This window comes from Furipterus horrens, unplaced genomic scaffold, assembly GCF_987537825.1.
Source record: "Furipterus horrens unplaced genomic scaffold, mFurHor1.1.pri manual_scaffold_11, whole genome shotgun sequence".
NCBI lineage: Eukaryota > Metazoa > Chordata > Mammalia > Chiroptera > Furipteridae > Furipterus > Furipterus horrens.
The window spans coordinates 68114449-68138154 of NW_028327181.1; the positions used below are offsets into that span (position 1 = coordinate 68114449).

The 23706-nt window shown below is 40.8% G+C and overlaps 1 protein-coding gene and 1 long non-coding RNA gene across 5 annotated transcripts in view; one reads left to right on the plus strand and one right to left on the minus strand.

Annotated features, from left to right (window-relative positions):
- The window catches only part of LOC149998140 (SKA complex subunit 2), a 47102-nt gene that overhangs the window by 13336 nt on the left and 10060 nt on the right, over positions 1-23706 (plus strand). The window contains exons 4-5 of one of the 4 annotated variants that reach the window (XM_090291483.1): positions 8078-8131; positions 22277-22346. In XM_090291483.1, coding sequence (XP_090147609.1) covers positions 8078-8131; positions 22277-22346 — 124 coding nt within the window. Of the gene's footprint in view, positions 1-1072; positions 1663-8077; positions 8132-19648; positions 20096-22276; positions 22347-23706 lie in introns of those variants that run through there. The other 3 variants (XM_090291484.1, XM_090291485.1, XM_090291486.1) reach the window with 3 other exon arrangements.
- LOC149998142 (uncharacterized) lies at positions 17166-20061 on the minus strand. Its single transcript, XR_016514059.1, has 3 exons — positions 19621-20061; positions 17579-17633; positions 17166-17497 (listed from the first exon to the last, which is right to left on the minus strand). It is a non-coding gene; the product is annotated as an uncharacterized LOC149998142 (long non-coding RNA).

A 23706-nucleotide genomic window follows, 5' to 3' on the forward strand; every position in this document is an offset into this window, starting at 1 on the left:
TATTTCCCCATATAACATTTAGTTTCAGCCAGCCTGTTTGTTGGTGCTCTGTGAAAATCTTTTACAAGTTCCCTTTGGCTTCTCTTCTTCCCTTTGCTTTTGCTCCTATCTGCTTTTGTGAATACTATTTGCTGCTTGTTTTCTTAGCATCTGTTCTTCCTTCCTGCCTTACAGAGCACTGATTTTTCGTGAGATGTGTGCCATCCCTCACAGCCTCATGCCTGAGATAAATAACGCTAGCACTATCCTCAACACCAGTGTGTGCCTGATTGGTAATGGGAATGGATTTTCCTTTAACTAAACTTAATCCAGAAATGGGTTTTTAACCGAAATGATATGTAAGGAGGGAAAGTCTGAAAGTAGAAACTGAGGAAGAGTTTCCTCTCACTTCTGAGAAAGCCCTGGGAAAAGAAAACTTTCCTTCTAAACATTTTGCATAAATGTGATGCCTAGATCTATTTTCCTGTCAGCTTGAGGAAAAAGCCACCATCAAGGATGTCAGAGACATGAAATGGAAAAAAGAGTCCTTATATTCTTGAGCTCCTGAATAAACCAGCCCTGAAGTCTGCCCTTCTGTATTTATTTTGCAAAGATAATAACTTTTCTGATCATTTATCTATTTTGAAATATGTTTTTGTTACTTGCATCTAAAAGCATCTTAATTATCCTTCAAAATTTAGCCCAAGTTTCTACTTCTGAGGAAACTTCCAGGTTATTTTTCATTTACATTTGTTTACCAAAATACGTTTACAGTGTGGCATTCAAACATCATATCTTTGGTTCTGTTAAATTATAGTCCTTAAATTGTTTGATTTCTTGGTCTTGTTTCTTCAACTTAATTGCAAGTTCTTTGGAAGTTCAAACATCAGAGTACTTTGTATACAGATAGCTAAATAATCTATTTTTCCCTGCTTCCCTAAATTTGTGATCACATACATAGTATGAGTTCATAGCAATTATTGGTGTGATAAAGAAGTTAACAATTTGACAGTCTGTAAAGGTTTTCATAAAAATAAAGTATATTTGAGCCTTTAAAGGTTTTGAAATAAAGACTTTGTTATTTGTTTTCTAGCTGTCACCACTGACTGAAGAAGAGAAAACTGCGGTACAACAATTAAAATCTCACGTATCAGACTTATGAAGAAATGGACTTGCAGAGGGGAACTCTAATAGAGTAGAGATCAATTTCAGAGAGATTTAGGAGGATATCTTGTTAGCACTTGGTACTTAGAGGTGGGGTATGGTGAAGGAGAAGGTCTGGCCTGGGTAACTAGAAAGTGATGCCTTTCACAAGAGAAGGGAATATGAGAAGGGCAGATGTTCCTAAATTTCAGTCAAAAGGATGTAATGGGAATAAAGGGATTTAAGCACACATATTTAGTTTTGCAATTTCAGGCAAGGAAGTGCTAACATTATTTTGCATCTGTTTTTGTATAATCAGGGTAGCACAGATGTCCTATTGTAAAAGAATGTTTATGCACTATAAGTCAGTCCAATGTGAATAAGCATGCTTTAAAAGATAGAAAAAGTATTTGTATTATGTTATACAATATATTATAGAACTCTTCATTTTTGAAAATTTTGATTGAAGATGTGGTCACATTATCAGTGAGACTGCTATGTGACCTATAGTCTCCCATAAAACCTACCTTTTATAATCTGGTTTTTCTGTTGAGAGCCTTTTATTTTTGTCCTGTTCCTTCTGCTTCCTAATGTTGAACAGCATGAGTTCTGCTTTCCAGTGCTCTCTTAGGCTGTTCCTTTTGTATTTCAATATGACCTTTGTTCTCCTTCAGCCTATATTACTGTAATGGTTCATACTATGTGAAAGCTAAGAAATTGAAATCAGAAGAGCAATGGCGACTGCTGCTTGCCAGTTTTGTGTGTGTTTGTATATGTTTCCTTCATTATTTATTTATTTAAGATTTTATTTAATTTTAGAGAGAGGGGAAGGGAGGGAGAAAGAAGGGAGAGAAACATCAATTGGTTGCTTCATGCACACGCTCTGACCAGGAACCGAACCTGCAGCCCAGGCATGTATCCTTACCAGGAGTTGAATCGGCGACCCTTTGCTTTGCGGAAGGATGCCCAGTGAAGCCACACCAATCAGGGCCCCTTATTTATTTTTTTAATAACTTGACAATAAGGTAACTGTCCAAAGTAGGGGCAGATCTTGATATAAATGTTAATCGCAGGGTTATATATAATAGTAATACACACATCTGGCTAATAGGCAAGTAGGAAAATAAGTCATGGTGTATTTATGCAATAAGAGGTGAGAGTTGTCTATAAATTTATTACTTTTAATGTTCTGGGAAATGCCAAATGGGGGAGGGGAAGCAGATATTGAAGTTGTGAAGTTAAGGTTGGGCTTTGACATGTATCTGAGATGTAAATAGCAGGTTTTAAATTTCAGCTGTGTGACCTTGAGCAAATCACTTAACTTCTATGTGCCTGGATGGTTGGAAGCACAATGAGATGGTGTTTGGTTTTGAAGGATACTTAGCAATCCTTCCATAAGTGATCTTTCCATATATGTAATAAAAATGAAGCATTGAAAGGACTAGGAAAAATGAATACAATATTGGGTCTGTAGGTTATAGAATTATACCTCAATATAAATTTAAAAATTTCTGTTATGAGAATGTATTTGTCTCTTGACCAACTTACAATAGCTGAGAAAACGGGGTTGGGAGAGTAGCTGCAGTTAAAATTGTGTTGTTTTGTTAGAATATTTCAAGAACAGAAAGCCCCCCCCACTTTTATAAAAATTGGAGAAAAATAAGTCACACCTTAGTAACAGATACTAATTTTATCCAGTCCTCAGGCAATTGATATTAAGGAAGTTCCTGTACATAAATTTTGGTGAGAGAATTTTTCAGTCAGATTAATCTTCCTAAATTCTCTTCGTCCATGGCTCACAGTTTAAAAAAACTTCTTGTTGTCCACTACTTATAAGAAAGTCCAGACTTCTGGCCAAGATGGAGGGCTAGACAGACATGCTGCGTCTCCCTCCACAGCTAAGAAGGAATACAACTACCTCAACACTAGAGACAACCAGAAGTTCCAGAAAATCAAGCTGCATGGAAATACAACAAAGAAAGAAAGAAGAAATCCTCATCCAGACAGGTAGGAGGGGCGGAGCTGGAGTGGAAAGGATGTGGTGTGGTGGCAGTGGCAGCATAGGCCACCAGAAAGCACAGTCACATCTTTTAAAAACTAGGGAGGGACACATGGGGAGCACTCCCAGCGCCAGACCAGACCGAGCACACAGCTCACAGTCCCAGCACCAGGGAAAATCAAGCCTCATTGCTTCTGACTGAGCAAACAAGTGGGGGTTGTGGTAGAGGCAGAAACTGCTGGTCTCTCAGCAGAGTCCGCTTGTTTAAAGGGCCCCCACAGTCCTAGAATGTCTGCAGACCCACCCCTTAGGGCACAACGGTCAGGGTAGCAGCTAGAGAGGTGCCAGTCTGGTGCGGAAGTGAGAGAAGTGCCTGGAAAAGGAGTGAGAGCTGAGCAAGCATTATTGTTCCTTCTCAGACCCCTCCCCACATACAGTGCCTCAATGTGGTGAAACGGGTCAACTCTACTCACAATCCCCAAGGCTCCGCCCTTACAATGTAACAGGAGCGACAGCTCTACCTAAGACACAGGCAAACAAACACAGGAGCCTGTCAAAATGAGTAGGCAGAGAGAAGTATGGCCCCAAAGAGGGAAAGGATCAAGGTTCCAGTGGGAGAACTAAGTGACAAGGAGATAACCAAACTAACAGATATTGAGTTCAAAACACTGGTGATGAAGATGCTCACAGGCTTGACATATGCTTAAGTACAGCAAACGCATAAGGGAAGAAGTGAAGGTTACGCTAAATAAAACAAAGAAAAATCCACAGAAAACCGATGGTGAAGGGAAGGAAATGGGCTCAAGTGAATGATTTGGAACATAAGGAAGGAAAAAAACAGCCAGCACAGAATGAGGAAACAAGAATTGAAAAAAATGAGGAGAGGCATAGAAATCTCTGGGACAACATCTGAACCATGGGGCGGGGGGTGGGGGTGGGGTGGTGCCAGAAGGAGAAGAGGAAGAGCAAGAAATTGAAAGCATATTTGAAAAAATGAAGCAGAAAATCCCAAATTTGGCAAAGTAAATGGACATACAAGTCCAGGAATCACAGAGTCCCAAACAAGCTAGACCCAAGGAGGACCACGTGAAGCCACATCATAATTTAAATACCAAAGTTCAACATAAAGAGGGAATCTTAAGAGCAGCAAGAGAAAAGCAGAGAGTTACCTACAAAGGGGTGCCTATAAGACCATCAGCTGGTTTCTCAAAAGAAACTTTGCAGACAAAAAGGGACTGGCAAGGAGTATTTAATGTGATGAAAAGCGAGGATCCACCTTAAGATTACTCTATCCAGCAAAGCTATCTTTTAGAATGGAAGGGCAGATGACGTGCTCCCAAGACAAGGTAAAGCTAAAGGAGTTCATCATCACCAAGCCATTATTATATGAAATTCAAAGGGAGTTAATTATTAACAAGAAGATTAAAATTATGAACATTAAAATGACAGCAAACTCACAAATGAATATAAAACAAAAAAATCCAACTAAGCAAACAAGAATAGGAACAGAATCATAGGTATGGGGATCATGAGGAGGGTTATCAGTTGTGAGGTGGAAGGGGGAGAAATGAGGAAATGGTGCAGGGATTAAGAAGCATAATTGGTTGGTACAAAATAGATGGGGAAGATAACAAGAGGAAGGGGTGAAGCCAGAGAACATACATGCATGGGCCATGAACATGAACTAAGGGGGTGGGATTGCTGAAGGGAAGAGGGGTACTGGGTGGAAGGGAGCAAAGGGAAAAAAAATTCAGATTACTGTAACAACATAATCAATAAAATATATTTATAAAATAAAATAAAAAGAAAGTCCAAATACTCCCTGACTGGTATGGCTTGGTGGGTTACGCATCATCCTGCAAACAACAAGTTCTCTGGTTCAGTTTCTGGTCAGGGTACATACCTGGGTTGTGGGCCAGGTCCCCCGTTGAGGGCGTGCAAGAGGCAGCCTTTGGCTGTTTGTCTCCCTCTTTATCCCTTCCCTTCCCCTCTCTGAAAATGAATAAAATCTTTTTTTTTTTTAAAAAAAAAAAGGTCCAAACGCTTTGATACTCAAGAATTTTATAGGTTATTGTTGATTCTCTACATGTGCACTTCTAGGTTGGGTGAAGTGTAATAGTTGTTTGCAAACAAACCAGAAAGAAAAAAATTAAATTCGGATTAAGAATCTGATGCAAGTCCTTCGTCTCATACCTTCAATTCCTGCAATATTTAAGCATGTCCTATACCAGAAAATTGTAGAAAGCAGCCGCCACTATAGGAAAGCTCGATGCAGTTGATACCCATTTGCACTTCGTATAGTTTCATGGCAACAGCGCATCTCAAGCGGCAAGAAATGCAGGCTGTGGTGTGGCACTTAGATCTGCACAATTTATGGTCCCGTTCAGGTACCCCCGAATGAAGAAACGCCACCGCTCTAGTTTTCGCAGTCTTGAGCTTCGGAAGTCTTAAAAACCTGAGACTGGGCTTTCAGAGAAAAAACGACTAGCTAGGAAACCTTTGCACCACGGTTTTGCAAAGGGAGGATCATAAACCATCTGCCAAAATCACCTAGAACGGTTGTTAAAAACGCGGATTTGGTGGGGCCCAAGCCTCTAGAATCATGGAGACCGAGTCCTAGGGATGTGGCTCTGGAGTTTGCGTTTCGCACTGGCATTCCTGGGAGCTGCGGTCTCTGGCCGGCAAGTTTGAGAGCGGTGAGGCTCCGCCCCTATCCTGGCCACGCTCTCCGCTCCCTGCTCCCTGCGTTTTCCGGAGTGGAGGGTACGCAACTGCAGAAGCGAACCGCCAAATCTCGTGTGCGCCCCCGCACCGCAGGAACTAGGTGCAGCCTCTCCGTGGTGCTCCCCTAACACTGCGTCCTGCGCTTCCAGCTGCCCTGGTTACCGTTGGTGTTTGTGAATTCCCTGCAGCGCATTCTTAGCTGGGGACCAGCGCGTCTGGGCTTCTGCAGCATTTCCGTAGGGCGCGCCCCCCAGTATGCGTCACTTGGGCCAAGGCTGCCTCCTGGTACCCAGCGGGCGGTTGAACCCGGAGGAAGGAGCTGCGGCCAACACTTGCCCTCCCACTGCGTCCTAGGGCGGGCACGCGGATAAAAATGGCGAAGTGGGGGTAGCTGGTGGAGAAGCGATGGGGAGCGCAGGTGGGGCGGTCGTTGGAACCTCCTGACGTGGACACCGGGTTGTTCTCCGCGGCAATTTGAAGTGGCGACCTCGGGCTGGCACTTACTAGGTCTGACCGCGGACTCCGTGGGTCACCAAGCCCCGGCAAGAGTCAGAGGCAATGGATGAACAGAGCGTGGAGGTGAGGGGCTTTGAGAAGGTTGGTGATTAGTCTGCCCCTGTCACTCGGGGAGGGCTTTTTAGTCAGGGCGCCTGGTCCTAGTTCTCTGGCCCGGCACCCTACTCTGCTGCTCTGGCTGTGGTGAGGGCTGGCCAGGTGCGAAGGACGTGGTGCTTGTTCCGCAGCCCTCTGGTGTCTGTGCTCGGAACGTTCCCGCAGTCAGGTGGTCTCTGCACGGGTGCGCAGTCCCCGCAGGGTTTCTGCAAACTACATCCTCCTCACAGCAAAACTGCAAATTCATTAGGTGGACGTGCCCTTCCACTCGCAACCAGTTCTTGCGAGTTCCTGCGCGACCCAAATCTCCCTCCAAATGGATAATCATTCCTCCCAGCGGTGCATTTTGTAGACTTTTGTCCTTCCTGTGAATGAAGGTATACTCTTACTGTCTCAATTTGGCTGTTGTGTGCCAGAACAGCTCTATTCTTTTTATATGACATTTGTAAGCTGTGATTTAAAATGTTGTGTGTATTTACGTAAAGGCTAGGAACATTTTTTTAAAAGGATTGGTTATTGGACATAATTGTATAATGTCTAATTTTGAATCTTCCAAATACTAAATAAATTTTTGCTTCTTAGTAAGGGCAACGATGTCACTGGGCACCCCACTTGAAACTAGTTGTCCACGCCTCCCTGCCCCCCCAGCATCTGCACCTCACAGATTCTTTCTGGCCCAGCAGAGTCATGATTAGACTCCAGTAATTTTCTTCTTAATACTTTGTGTGAAGATATTATAAAGGTTTGATAACTTTACCTTGGTTTTAGGAGAGTTCCATTCTTCTAGAATGGAGTAAAAATAAATGTGAGTACCGCAATAATAAACTTAAAATATGTAATAACTTACATTTAATTATATCTTTTCTTGTTAGTTACTTCCTAAATTGGTTCACATGAGACTTCTTGCAAAGATAAGAAGTTTCTTCTATTTACGTGAACTTTTTTTCTTCCCTAAACATTGGTTGTGCTGCCACCAAAAATCTCAGCAGGGACAGAATCTCAGGCTCAGGTAAATTAGTTACTTGGTTACAGCATCAGGGCAGAAATTCGGATTTCTGGATTCTGAATTCGTTTGTTTCTTGACCAGAGTACACTGCTATTAGAACATACATCTTCTAAAAACTTTTACAATATTATAAAAATAATTCGTTCCCCTTGGGGAAATTGCAGAAAAGTAAAAAGTCCATTTGTTCCTTTTTTTCTTACTGTTAAACATAGGCTCCCCCTCCTCCCATATCGTTTCCTGAAATATTTGCAGTGACTGTAAATTAACTGTGACAGTTTAATTAATATTTGGACGCTTGGGTTAGTCAGATTCTTGCCATTCTAATTAATGCTTCCATGAAAATATTTGTGCATAAGTCTGTCTGTTTGCATGTCATAGCCTTTCCTTAAAATAGAACCATTGTGAAGCTTAGATGTACTCAGGTACCCTGGACCTTGGACTGACCAAGTCCTGATATGGAATAAAGTTAAAAGTAAAATTTTATCAAGTGAATTATTTTAAGCATGCTTTTTACTCTTGATTCAGTAACCTAATCTGGTGGACTTTACATCTTTTATTACTTTCAGAGCATTGCTGAGGTTTTCCGACGTTTCATTTGTATGGAGAAATTGCAGGATGCCCGCCTGTGTCCTCGTTGTTCCAAGCTTTGTTGTTTCAGCTGTATCGGGGTAAGTTTTTTTTTTTTTTTTTTTTTACATGCATTTAGTTTACATAAGATATTGTAAAAATTAATCGTTTTCTGTATTTTTTTAACATTTTAAAAATTGTGTTTCTATTACAGTTGTTTCATTCTTTCCCCCTGTATTTTTTCTTATTTTAAATTTTGTGTCCTCTTAAAAAATGTCTATATGAATGTTCTTTAATAGGAAGACCATCAATGTATATTGCTTAGTACTGCAGAGATGAATAATCATCAAGTGATAGCTGCCATGAAATGTCTGGAAACCAAAGCTCCATGTAATTTTCATATATTTGTATTATTAAATCACTGCACATTTAACCAGTATTAAACCAATGGACTTTGTGTTTATATTGAAGAATGTGTACTGTCATAGAGAGGCACTAACAAAATACTGAGAGACCCAGAGGAGGGAAAGTTCAAACTTGTTTGGTGGGTAAGACCAAAAAAAAAAAAAAAAAAAAAGTAAAGAATAAAATCATATCATCTTATAGTTATAAGAGACCTTAGTGATGACTATAATCCAGTGACTTTAATAATTGAATGTAGATAAACTCCTCAAACAAATTTACAAGGAGGCTTACCAGGTAGGAACTTGTTTCGGTTGTGTATGGGGATTCAATAACACATTTTCAGACCACAGTTGAAAACTGCCCTGCCCACATTACTCTTAGTAGATTATTTTCTTTCTTGAAAAAAACCAAAGCATCTCACATGCTCTTCACCTCAGAATTTCTCTGTGGTTTCTTATTTCTGTCTAAGGAAGATAAATATCCCTTTGTGAAGAGTAATATCTCTAATATATAAATCATTTGCTTCCAGTCACAGCTAGCAAATGGTGGAGCTGGAGTTGAACCCAAGAAGTCTGGCTTGAGAGCCTGTGTTCTTTGCCACTATACCATGTGCAGAAGACCTAGGTTATATACCATGCTAGTTCTCCCACTCATAAACTGAGACTCAATCTTTCTTAGCCTTGTTTCCTCAGCTATAGGAGGTGGATAACAAGATCTTCACAGGGTGGTTGTGGCATTAGATGAGATAAGCTAAAACTAATTTAGAAACTGTAAAATACTATTTTCTTGTAAAGTGTTACATTGTTAAAATAGCAACTAATGCACATACATCTTCATTTTAAAAATTTTTATTGATTTCAGAGAAAGAATTTTCGATTTGTTGTTCTTCTTACTTATTCCTGTCTCCTTTCCTCCTTTCCTCCTTTCTTTCCTCACCAGAGGACATTTTTTCATTGCTTTGAGAAAGAGGAAGGCAGAGAGAGAGAGAAACATCGATTGCTTCCCTCTTGTAGGCTCCCCACCCGGGGATTGAACTTGCGACCTAGGTATGTAACCCATCCCATTGTATGGGATGACGATCCAACCAACTGAGCCACAGCAGCCAGGGCCATTGGTTGTTTTCTTGGATGTTCTCTGACTGCAGACTCAACTGCAACCTTGGTGTACCTGAACAGTACTGCAACGAACTGTGCTACCTGGCCAGGGCCTCGTTGGTTGATACTTGTATGTGACATGACTGGGAATCGAACCCCCAACCTTGCTGTATCTGGATGACGCTGTAACCAACTGAGCTACCTTGCCAGGAATTTGTTTATGTTGATAAATGGTGAAACTGAAACTAGATAAATCAAGTCATTGGCCTCTCCTACTGTAGTTAATTAAGTGATAGAATCTGGATATGGACTCAGTCCTTGTGATGAAGGCGCAGTAGACATACGACCTCTGGTTATTACCTTATAACTCAGTGATTCTTTATTTCTTCATTGTTACCTCTTCCTGTTCCTTATAGGCATATATTTTCTTTTTTTTAAGATTTTATTTATTTTACTTTTTAGAGAGAAGGGAAGGGAGGGAGAAAGGGAGAGAAATATCTGTGCGACAGAATCGATTGGCCGCCTCTCACAGGCCCCCAAGTGGGGACTTCTCTGGCAACCCAGGCATGTGCCCTGACTGGGAATTAAACAGGTGACCTTTTATTTGCAGTCCAGCGCTCAACCCCCTGAGCACTCCTGCCAGGGCGAGGCATATATTTCTTAAATATTGCTGCTGGCATGCTGTACTCTGAGGTTTCTGGGAAAATTTTATCTACTTTAAGACACTTGATTTACTGTTGCAGGTTTAAGTTTCATTTCTGTGAGCAGGGCTCCCAAATTTATTCCTTCAGCATTGACCTATAAATGTCCTCTGATTGTCCTTCCAAGCATCTTCAACTTTCTTCCAGATCAAATTTGTCCTGTTCTTTTCTCAAATTGACTTTTTTGACTTCTTTCTTTTTATTCTATTTTGCCTGTCAACCTTGACATCTCTTACACTGATGGTTTTTAAGTCCTGTCAGTCATCTCCAAGTGTCTCTCCTGTCTGTCCTTTCTCTTCCTATCATTACCATCCTAATAGAGAAATACAGACATTATTACCTTGTGCTCAGGTTATTATAGTTATCTTCTAATTGATATCTCTGTCTTTAATCTTTTCTTATCTCTAGTCTGTTTTGTATCCCGCTGCCATGTTGATGTTTTCCAGTGATGTCATGTTTTCCCTTCCATGCCTGTGAGATTTATTGCCTGAAGGATAAAGTCCAAGAATATTACCCTTGTGGTCAGATCATTTGGATAAAATGGTTCTAATGTTTCTTTCTAGAGCTGTCTTGATTCTTGAAGGTACTCTTCATTTGTTTATTCATCAAATATTAATTGCATGCCTACTTGAAGTTAGGCATTGACTTCCCAAGGAGTTGACTCAGTTGTTGGGATATAGACAGACAAGTGAGTAGATATATGTTAGATACCAATAAGTGCTATTAAGAAAATTGAAACTGAGTAAGGGTTTAGAGCAGGGACACTGAGGAGGGCAGAGGCAGGCTGGTGGCTGTTGTGGATAGGGTTGTGGGGGAAGGTCCCTTTGAGGAGTTGACATTTGAGCAGAGACCAGAATGAAATATGGGAGTGTTGTGAATATCTAGGGGGAGAAAATCCCAGGCAGAGAAATTAGAAGGGGCAGAGGCCTTGAGAAAGAAGTATGCTTAGTGTGTTGAGAAATAACAAAGAAGCCAGTGTAGCTGGAGCAAAATGGACAGAGGAAGAGTAGAAGAGGAGATGAGTTTCGAGATGTTGTGAAGGGCCTTGGTAAAGACCTTGGAGTTTATTTTAAGTGTGATGGCAGTCATTGAAATTTTCTGAGTGATATAATGTAAATTTTTAGAAACTGCCACTCTGGTCCCTGTGTGGAAAGTGGACTGTCAGCAGTTGGGAGAGGAAGTGAGGCAATCCTTTAGGATATGCTTTATCAGTGAAAGGTGAAGGGTGGGTTAGACTAGAATGGTAATAGTAGAGGTCATGAAAGTAGGACCGTCCTGGATGTATTTTGAAGGTAGAGCTTGCAGATGATATGTGAGGAAGTGTAAAGCATCTGGATGGTATAAACGGTATTCCATTCTGAGGTAGAAAAAACTTGGGGATGAGCAGATTTGGGTAGGCTCTAGATGTAAAAGTTTTGTTTTTAAATATATGGAGTTTATGCCCTGGCCAGGTATTCAGTCGTTTAGAGCATTGTGCCGATTTGCCAAGGATGTGAGTTTGGTCCCTGGTTAGGGCACATACAAGAAGCAACCAACAAATGTGTAAATGAGGAGAACAACAAATCGATGTCTGTCTGTCTGTCTGTCTGTCTCTCCCCCTTCTTCTCTTTCTCTAAAATCAAGAAATAGAAAAAAGTAACTTTAAATATATGAAGTTTGAAGTGTTCATTATACATCTAATGGGAGATTTTGACAGTTGGAAATATGACTCTGGAGTGTGGAAGGGGACTTTTGGAGAGATTGAATTGTTAGCATATAGATAGTATTTAAAGCCAGGGGGTTGGTTGAGCTCACCAGGTTACCTCCTTGTAGGAAGATATTTTTAGGTCCAAACTGTGGGTTGCTCACATTTAGAGGTCAGAGGAGGAGGCAGATTCAGCAAAGGATGACAAGAAGGAGCCACAGAATTCAAGTGAGAAACATGTTTGAAGAGGAGTAAGGTAGCTGTGCCATATGGTTCTGGGCTGGGAATTGACCGTTGGACCTGAGAATGTGTGGGTCATTGGTGGTGACCTTGATGTGTAGTTTTAGGGGGAACAGAAACTTGCTGCCAGAGAGCGGGAGGAGTGAGACAGCAAGTATGAAGAGCTCAGAACTTCGTAATAAGTAAAGGGGAGCAATAAGGCTGTGGTTTGAAGGGGGTGTTGAGAGTCAACATTTTCCCCCATTTTTGGAGAAGTTTTATATCTTGCTTTGACTGAACCAGTAAACAGAATAATTAATGATGCTGGAGAGACGGGGGGATAATGACAGGAGCAAAGTCCTTGAGAAGCTGAACTCTCCACCCAACCAAATTGTAATATTCATTTTGATGCCTTCCCTTCTTTCATCCCATCTCTGTTCACTTGACTATGGAAATTTAACTGTCTGTGAAAGGACAGATACTCATGCCCAGACCCGTGAATAAACATGTCCAAAGTCACCGAGTAGTTGGTGACAGACCAGGATTGGACTCCCATTCCAGTGCTCTACCCATGACTCTGGTGTGCCCAGGCACGTACACACACACACACACCCTCAAAAGGTGGGAACATTGTCTGTTTTCAGGCCAGGTCTCCTTTAATTATCTAACTACACTTAGTGATTCTCTCTTATTACCAGTTTCCTTTTATTTGTGTTTATATCCCCGCCCTCTTTTTTGTCCCTGCAGTTCTCATTGTTCTTAGTTTTCGGGTTGGTTTTTTTTTTTTGACTTCTTGATTTTCAACACAAGTAGCATTTTTATGTTTGCCTATATTTATTGACTTCCTTTTGTTTTTAATTTTGCAGCCTTTTTAAAATTAGGTATAATTGACAATAAATTGCACATGTTTAAAGTATATGGTCTGATAAGTTTTGACAAATGTATATACCTGAGAAACCATCACTACAGTTGAGATTGCATTCCTCCAAAGTTTCTTCGTGCCTTTTGGTAATGTCTCCTCCTGCTTGTCTTGTTCCCAGGGAACCTCTAACTGCTTTCTGCCACTATAGATGAGTTTGGATTTTCTGGAATTTTATACAAATGGAATCTTAGAATGTGTACTCTTACATATCCTTTTTGTTTGTCTTATACTCAGCAAAATTATTTTGATATTTATCTGCATCATGTGTGTCCAACAGTATTCCTTTTTATTGGTCCGTAGTAGCATTGTGCTGTGTGCATATGCCATAATCTGTTTATCCATTCACCTGTTTTTGTTTTATATGAGGTATAATTGACATATAAAACATCACATTGGTTTCAGATGTACAACACATTTTTAGATTTGGTATATGTATATGTTGCAAGATGACTATACTAAATCTAGGTAACATCTGTCAGCATATATAGTCAATTTTTTTTTCTTGTGATGAGGACCTTTGAGATCTGTTCTCTTAGCAATTTACAAATCTGCAGTATAATATTATTAACTATAGTTACCATACTTTACACACCCACTTGCTGATGGATACATGGGTTGCTTTTAGTTTTTGGCATTTACATAGAAAACTACTATGAACATTTATATACCAGTCTTTGAATGGACTTAAGTTTGCATTTCTTTTGGGTAAATAATTAGGAGTGGAATGTCTAGATCTTATGGTAGATGTATGTTTAACTGTTTAACAAATTGTCAGACTGTCTTCTAAAATAGTTGTATCATTTTACATTCTCACCAGCAGTTTATAATAGTTCCAGTTCTTCCACATTAATTCCAACACTTGTTTTTTTCAGTCTTGATTTTTAGCCATTCTCATAGGTATGTAGTGGTACCTCAACTTTCCCCCTAAGATCAGGAAAAAGATAAGGATGTCTACTTTTATTACTTCTATCTATTACCTTCTCTCCCAACCCCTGGTACCTACTATTTTTCCTGTCTCTATGAATTGGACTAGTAAGTACCTCATAGAAATCCAATCATGTAATATTTGTTCCTTTGCATTTATTTGTGGACTCTCTATTGCTTTCTATTTCTGTCCTTATCTGAGCACCAAACTGATGATTACTGTAGCTTTGCTGTAAATTGAAATCAGGAAATTCAACGTAGTTTTGGCTATTTGGGGTCCATTGAGATTCTGTTTGAATTTCAGAATAGGTTTTTTTACTTCTGTAAAAAGCACCATTGGGATTTTGATAGGAATTGCATTGATTCTGTAGATTGCTTTGGGTAGTATTGTCATCGTAACAATATTAATTTTTAAATCCATGAATATGGGGTGTCTTTTCATTTATTTAGGACTTCTTTAATTTCTTAATTTTCTTTCAGCAGTATTTTGTAATTTTCCACCTATAAATATTTCAGTCTTGGCTAAATTTATTCCCATGTGTTTTCCTCTTTTTGATGCTATTGTAAATGTATTGTTTACTTAATTTCCTCTTTGTAGTCTTCTTTGCTAGTGTGTGGAAATGCAAGTGTTTTTTATTTGTTGATTTCTATATCCTGCAACTTTGGTGAATTTATTAGTTTTAACAGTTTCTTGTGAAATAGGGTTGTCTACATAGAAGATCATGTCATCACAAACAAATGATTTTTACTTCTTTTCTATTTTGTATACTTTTATTTACTTGCTTAATTGCTCTGGCTGAAATTTTAGTATTATATTGATTAGAAGTGTTGAAAGCAGGTATCCTTGTCTTTTCCCTAGTCTTAGGGAAAAGTTTTCAGTCTGTAACCATTGAATATGATGTTTACTGTGGGTTTTTAAAATAAGGGCTTATTAAGTTGAGAACGTTTCCTTCTATTTTTCTTGAGTGTTTTTTTATCATGAAAGGATACTGGATTTAGTCATGTGTCTTTTCTGTATCAATTGAGATGCTCAGATGTCTTTTTCCTTTCATTTTATTATGTGCTATGTTCCACTGAATGATTTTTGTATGTTGAACTGTCAGTGAATTCCAGGAATAAATTCCACTTGGTCATGGTGTATAATCAAGGAGACTTGAGCTAAGTCACTTGTCTGGTGTCGTGTGGTTAGGATTCAGACTGAGGTCTGAATACTATCTGAAGCTTGTGATTCTTCCATTTGATGGAGAGAAATTAATTATTTAGTCAAATGTGGAGGAAATGCCATAAGGATTATTTTTTTAATATTGTGCATTAATATTGTTCAGTGGTTCTTACCTTTGGTTTTGGTTTGGGAGAAACATTGTTTTTCCCAAAGTATTAAAATTGCCATATTTATTTTTTGATTAAGTGAGATTCTAGAATACAAGGTAAAAATGCCACATATATACAGAGAAGGGAAAGGTCACCAGCTTGGGATAGGCAGGGAAGTTTTATGGGTATAACCAATGGACATTCCCAAGTGACAACATATGGAGGGAAGAAAGGACTGTCTAAGCAGGTACACAGACTTGATGCTGAAAGTTGGATACAAGGTCTGTCCAGAAGGTATCCAGCCATGTAATATGAAAAATAGAGACATTCATTGAGGAAGATGCAAGATACAAATAACATTGTACATAAGACAAGCCTAGGTGTCCTTCAAAGTAGACACCTGGGGACCTCACACAGTTCTCCCAGTTACCACCAGCTGCCCCATCGTATTTTCCTGAATATCATCTACAGTCTGAAATCTCTTCCCTTTCAAAGGTGATTTTAGCTTTGGGAAAAGCCGGGAGTTGCTGCCAGTCACCAGTCACCCTTAGCTGTGGCCTTCTGAAGCATCCAGAGAGTTTCCAGGAGGAATGTTCAAGCTTAATGCAATATTTGATGCAGATTCGTTGCTCTACTTGCTCAGTCATTGTGAAAGTGACGGCCGTTCAACAGTAGGTGTGCTCACTCAGTGGCTTCTACCACCCCCACTGACTAGTGCAGTGAGGTCACCATTGTTCATGCATGTGCATTCCAGTTCACGCATATGTATTCCAGTCCACTCTCCTTGGCTGTCAGGTTACACTGATGTCACGCAAACCATTCTCTTATATTAACGGTGGCTGATAGGTCTGGTCTACAGCTAGGGGTGCTCTCCAGGTGCCTCTCGCCTCCCCTTAAATACAGGTGTCTATGCTTACCACCGTCCCACCATCATCGCCGTTGCTGCCACCACCAGCACAGTTTGACCTCTCCACCCCAGCTTCACACCTCCTACCCTTCTGGATGAGCACCACTTCTTTATAACTTCCTACGTTGGACTTCCATTTATTTTCTGGAACTTCTGGTTATTTCTGGTTTTGTGGTAGTTGTATTCCTTCTTAGTTGTGGAGAGAGATGGAGCGTGTCACTCTAGGCCTCCATCTTGGCTGGAAGTCTCCTGTGTGTGTTTGCCTGTGTCTTAGGTTACATTGTAAGGGGCCGAGCCTTAGGGATTCCTCAATTTTTTATGTTAGCTTGCTATTGTATACTCAACCTTTGACTGAAAGATGAATATAAGCTTTTATTAATTTAGCTGACATTACTAAATTACTTATTTTCTTAATGACTTCTATCTAATTAGAGTCTTAATCTGAAATGACTTTCTTCCCTTAACTGTGAACTTTCTACTAGCTTGTAAGGATGGAGAACCCGTTACACCAAGACAGGGCACAGGTTTGTGCAAGTTTAAGATCTCAGGGGAGAAGACAGGCCTCACCGTAAAGGCATGCTCAGGGATCCAAATATTCTGACAGCCCTAAGACCTGATGATGGGGGGCCACAATGGGGGTCAAGTATGTTGTACATAACTGGCGCTTGGTGAGCCAGGGGCCAGAGCACCAGGATAAATTGTTATTTGACTTAATAACCCACACCCCTGGATGATGATGTATCTTCCAGTTCTCGGGGACAGACTATATTGGGGAACATGGGGGAGAGGAGTCCCTTTTCACCCTTGTTTGACCACACTGCTGCTTGAGGAAGTGCTGGCTACCCCGGGAGTCCTGCTTCAGCCTTGCTTTTCTTGCTTATGGCTCGTGCTATTTGTGTGTATATATATTTACCTATTTACATTTTAATTCTTTCCCTCATGGCTAGAGGTGGTTACAAACGTACACATTTCAGTAGAGAAAAACAATTTATTAGTAACCTGGTTCACTCAGCAGGAGGATCAGGTGTCACTTTCTGTTACTACTGATTCCAGGGTTTTAGAGGAGACTCCCTCCTTTGTTCTGGGGAGAGAAAAAGAAGGTCAAAGCTTTTACTCTTGAAAGGAACAATGAAACTATTCATTATTTCCCCCTTTTAGACAGGAATTCTAAATAACTCCCAGTTATTTACATGTCTGAAGGCTCCTCCTCATCAGAGGAACCCATGTTTTGCAGATGCTGTGCCTCTTCTTTTTTCAAAGGGCCATGTGCACCCCGCCGCCAGCTCCAGAAACCGCCCTCCTAGAAAACAGAGAGGGAAACATGAATCCTGCCTGTCCCCCACTTTTTCCCGCCACAGTGCTTGATCCTCCTGAAATTTACCTCCATCTGGCTTTCCACCGGTCGGTCCTTATTCAGGAGTCGCGAGAGAAAGCCCCTTGGAGGAAAACGCATACCAACAATTAGTGATTTGTCCCTCGCCTTATTAGGATTAAATGGGTAACTGGGTCCATACTCAGAGGCAAAGTCACTGTAGACCTGGGACCTTGGAAATGATTCTTTGCACACTGGGCTTCCAGGGGTTCTCTGTGTCTGTTTAAAATGTCCCTGCCATGTCTCTGGGGTGACCTCTGTGGGTGGTCTGGCATGGAGTACAGGTGGGATTTTCAGCCTGAAGCACTTTCCTGGCCCTTGGCCAAGCGCCCTGAAGTGCATTGGGGAAAAACTGCACAGCCACACTGGGCAGAAGCAGTTTGCTCTCTCCAGAAGCATTTCACATCTGTCCCATTTAGACTTAGTCCCACATACACCCTTTGCTGGGGGTGGGGGTGAGGGTAAGAAGGTGCTTTTAACTTTCTAGCTGCTTTATCCTATAAGTTAAATCACACAACTAAATGCCTGAGTCCAAATAGCAGTTAGCTAAGTTAGCTAGCTTGCTGACTTCCGTACTGCAGGCTGTCACCGCTGAGTGAGTTGTGAAATCAGTTTACAAGTCACAACCAGCACTAGACTACAAAGTATTCTTTTTGACTGAAACAGAATAGAAAAAAATCAGAGTGCATAATGAGTCTGTTTTAGAAACGACTTATGTCTGTGTGGTACGTGTGTACTGAGTTCTGACATAAAGTGTAGCTCACAGTCCAAGCACGGGGTAATCAATGGAGAGACCCCCAGCTGGAAAGGCACCATCTTCTTTCTGACACTAGCAATGTGGCCATGGAGCAAGATATTTCCCTTCCTCCTCTCTGTTTCCTTATTATTAAAAAAAAAAAAAAGAAAAGACAAACTACTGCGTAAGGTCTTGCCCAGTTAAAACTCTATGAAGTTGGGATAAAGGGAATAGAGAGAGTAGGGGCCTGAAAACCAGGAGGAGGGGAAGGGAAATTTTCCTGCCACCTTACAGGAAGGACTCATATAGTCTACATTCCGTCAGCCTTGAAGGAGACCAGAGCCTTTACCCTAAGGCCACGTGGCTTTCCCTGTCCCTTCCCCAGAGCTCCACCACCAGCAGGAACAAGTACAACCAAGACCTCCCCCTTTGCTCCCTGTTTCCTTAAAGGACCAGTGGCAGCAGATGCACCTGTGCTAGTCACACTCTCTATCAGCTTTGGCTACGGAGCTCATTTTGCAAAGTCCAGGCAAAGCATCAGAGTTAACAAGTGTTCTTTCCAAACTTAGCGGTTTCCTCACTGTAAAATGAGACTGAGGTAGAGTTCTAAGTTCTCCTCTAGTTCTTTCTTTTCTTTTTCTTTTTTTTAACTTTTCTAAGCATTTATTTTATGATAAATTTACTTTCAAGTTTTTCTTGCTTCAGTTCCTTATGGGACTTTTCTTTTCTTTTCTATGCATCTTCTTCTTCTGGTTCAGGACCAATCTGCTCTTTTTCAGGGAGGAGCATCTCAGTGCGGCAGGCCTGAGAGCCCTTGTGGGCGTTAATCCACCATGAGCGCCGTAAACTCTGCGCTGCATCTTGGGAGCTTTGCTCACCTGGATGTGCTCAATGCCCAGAGAGTCTGCACCCCAACCCTTAAGTTCAGCACTGCTCTCTGCAGTTTTAAGCATGTGCAGCAAAAACGCAGCACTCTTTTGGGGGCACCAACCTGCACCCAGCCCCAGTCTTTGGCCTGGGCACTCCTACCAACTCCACCATTGTAAGGACAGAATGGCACACATTGCTTCTGCAAAGTGACATCCTTTAGCTGCTTGGTGGCTTTTCAGATATGCATACCCTTTTGGCCTGGCTGTTTCCCAAGTGTTCTCAAAGTGAACATGAATATTTAAAACTCTTGATTTGCATGATTTTGTGGGGTTTTCTGGGTCAAATGAGTAGCGCACCATTTTCAGAGGTCACTTCAGGCCACCTCCAGGAAGAAGCTCCTCTAGTCGTAAAATCCTACTTTAAAAACTGTCAGACTAATATTTACCTTGGCTTTCCTCCATTATTGCCCACAGGTGTTCTTGCGGCACGGAACTGTTTTAGGAAGAAAGCAACATCACAATTATTCATCACAATGACCACTATCTCTAAATCTTTATTTGTTCCCTTCTAGGTAAGGTGATAACTTTCTTGAGGACAGGAATTTGTTGAATACCCTTTGACTCTTCTTCCATACTCCCTAAGTTAGGATCTTGCAGGGAGCTGGCAATGTGTTTCATTGGCTGCTTTGGATAACGTTCAGCAGTTAGTCCCTAATAAAAGCTCTTAGAAGTAGAAAAAGAAAATAAAAGTATCTACCGGAAACAACGCAGCAGCTTTGTTTTAAGTTCAAGAACAAGAGTAGGATGCCTGTTATTACTGTTACTATTCATCATTGTTGAGGAGGTCCTAATCAATTTAATAAGAAAAGTGAAGTATTGGAAAGAGACAAAACGCATGTGCATAGGAGATGATGCCAAACCTAAAAGTGCAAGAGCATCGACAGAATTTTAATGTCAAGTAAAATGACAATTCAGTAAGTGAATCCAAAATCAAATGATTAATACGCAAACCTCAAGAGTTTTCCCACGTACCACAAAAGACTAATTAAAAAATGAAAGATCCCACTTGCAATATCAATAAAAATGCATCAAGTACCTAGAAACAGACTTAACAAAAAATGCGTAAGACCTACGTGATCAAAACATTAAAACTCTTCTGAAGGACATTAGGAAGAATACACGACGTGAAGATACCATGTTCTTAGGTGTTGTGAAGATGTCAGTTCCCTTCAAATGAACCTACCGATGTAATGCAATCTATTCAAATTCCAAGAGAGTTTTTAAACAAAACCTGGCCAGCTGGTATTTGGTAGAGAAAATATGCAGGAATAGCCTACAAAATGTATGAAGAAGAAGATAAAAAAGCAGCAGCTTATATGTTATAAAGAAATTGGAATTACATGGTGATACTGTCACTGGTACAAAAAAAGATAACTAGATCAACAGACTAGAGTCCAAAGAGAGCTTTTTAGATCAGGAAAGAAAGAATGAGTCATTCAATAAAAGATTTTAAAACAATTAAATCTTCACGTAGGGGGAAAACAGTCAACCACACTAAAAACAAAACCAATACTAGACAGATTTCTTTTTTAAATTATGAATAAAAGAAATATTATAAAAAGGACTAAAAGAAAATATCAGAGACCACTTTCATGCCATGAGGTAACAAAGGCCTCGCTAACAAAACCCATACCCCATAAGCCAGGAGATGATCGGCAGAGAGGGTGACAGATGATCAATACACATCCTGCTCCGCACAGCCCTTGCCCTCTTCTCCCCTTGTTTGTTTGTTTTCTCCCTGTTGATTTATGGAAGTCCTTTGATATTAAATATCTTCATACTTTCAGTGGTTTTCATTGAATTTCAAAATTTCAAATATTTCTCAGTGTTGTTGTCTTTAAGGAGACAGAAGAGTCAGGCAAACCATCCTCAAAAAGCTTATCATCTAACTGGGGAGAGGAAATAATGAAACCACATAAATAAACACAAATGCAAGATTAAACTCCATAGAAATTAAATGCATTATAGGAGTTTATAGAAAATCCAAAAAAGCAAAGGCCATGTGCCCACTAGAGAGGGAGAGGGTATTGTCTGGGCACTGGCCAATGACTTCTTCCCAGAGGCCTTGGCAAGCTGCCCACATGCTAGTCCCCAGCTCCTAGGCTCAGAAGTCAGACTCTTCACCAAGAGAGGGCTCACTTCTTCCGATCGGGGTAGTCTCACCTTGTCAATACTGCAGTGCTAATAAAAAATCAGAAGGCCAAGATTACGGCCTGAGAGTGAGAATTACATCTGTTCCACAGACAACACCTGTGTCTACACGATCAGGGAAATACACTCTGTGGAGCTAGGCCACATGGCACACAGAAGCACAGTCAGAAGGCTACTTGGTGAGAACAGAATTAGAACAATAGGAATCAGCTGAATCCCGTGTTTAAAGGAAAAGACTGTATTAGCTGGATCCATGCATCTCCCCAACAGGCACAGCCTGGCTAGTGGGCTGGACTCTCCACGTCTGCTGCCTGAGGTGCCATCTCTAGGCACTGCTAGGATGGGCAATGCCCATGTCAGACTCTCCCTCACCTGTTCTCTGCTTTTACTGCTGACCAACCCTCCTGCAAATAGACATGTTTTCTTTAGCAGTTACACATCCAGCCAGGTATTTCTCAAGTCTGGTAGACCAGGAGGCCATTTGGTCCATACACATCTCTGCTCTGCTCCATGATGTGTTGACCTTGGTATTTCTCTCTTAGGGAGCTGCCTTTTAAAAACTTACCATATTTTTAAGTTCTCGTGGGAGGGGAATGCCTCACTACTGCCCACGCCCTGAAAGGATGATAAATCTCACAGAAGAAGGAGGACTAGCAGGGCTGAAATAGGAATTTGAGCTGGCTTTTGAGAGATTCACAGGACTTGCAGCACAGGCAGAGCAAAGTAAGGGAGTTTTAGATGAGCAAAGGCACGAACAAAAGTAGAAATGGGCATGGTGTGGCTAGGTTATGGTGGGGGGCTGCCATGACCATTGAAAATGTAAACAAGGTATTAGGTTGGATTAGTAGGGTAGTCAAGATTGTCAGCTAATTAGATCACTTTTAATATTAGCTCCTGCCTGTTGGGAAAACAAGCCATTGTGTAATTGAAGAAAAGGCACACAGGCAAGCTCCAGGAAGAGGTGAGTATAAATACGACAGGCTTTAGAGAGGCCTGATGCAGGATTTAGTTTGCAATGTTTTAACTGAACCTATTTACGCCATGCTTTTTACACACTGGAGAAGAAATCCGCTAAGTAAATCTAGTCAATTGACAAGATCACACTTTTGTCTTTTAGCCATGTCCTTTTGACCAGGGTGACATAACTTTATGAGGGTGGAGAGTCTAAATCTCTCCTCATTTCAGCCAACAAGAAATCAATGGTAGAAAGAGAGTAATTGGTAATACATCAAATCAACATCATCCATTTTGAGTTGAAGAAATTTTGCTGTCATGTCAACTCTGGCCTATTGTAAGTTCTCAAAATAGTACAGTGGCTTGTTATCTTGATTTCAGTTCCACAGAATCTCTGGGAGTGGGCTTCCTTTAAAAATCTTTGGAATATAATGTGTAATAAAATAATAAAGCATATCAGCATTCATGACTAAAGAAAAATATCAGGGAGGAGTAGGTGGGAAAGTGGCTTTGATTTTCAGTTTGTGGGTTCTGACTCTATTCTAAAGACAGAATGTATTCTGGGAAGCTGAATGAACCGTTGTCTTACCATAATGAGACAGAAGATTGCAGTTAAACCTGTCGCCACTACAATAACAGGAGAGGCTAATAGGAGTATCTCCTTATAGCCATATCTTGGCACATTTCTGATGACCTTAAAAGAGAAAAACAAGCAATAATTTTAAGAAACAAACCAAAGAGATGGAAAAGATAAAAGTTAACTATTCTTAAGCCTGTGCTAAAGAATAGCTAACTATTCTTAACTACTACTCTAAAATCCCACTCTTTCAGGTGAATGGCTTATGAGGAGAGACCCAAAAACCCACAGAATATATTTATAAAATATTGTGTGTTTATCCTTACATGCTTAAACTTCAGTCCCCTTTACAGTACTCTCTATTTGATGCAATACACCTATTGAGACGTTTTTTTCCACTGCTCAAAACAGTTTTTGAACTTGTCAATTTTGATGCCATTTAGTGCTTCTGCTGTTTCTTTGTTTCACTGATTCCACATTGGCAAAACAAATCCCCTTGAGGAATTTTTCATCCAGGGAAACACAAAAAGTCACTCAGGGCAAGACTGGGTGAATAGGGAGGGTGGGGTGTGGGGGTCATGCGGTTTTTGTCCAGAACAGCTGAACACTCAGCAAGGTGTGCGCAGGCGCACTTGTAAATTACCCATCAAATATGTTGAAAGAGTCTTCCAAAAAAAATTCACTGATGCCTAACACACCCTCTCACAACAAAACCAGCTGGTACATTCTTACAGATGGGTTCCTAGAATACTCCCCTAGTGGAGGAAACCTGTACTACAAGGGGCCCGCC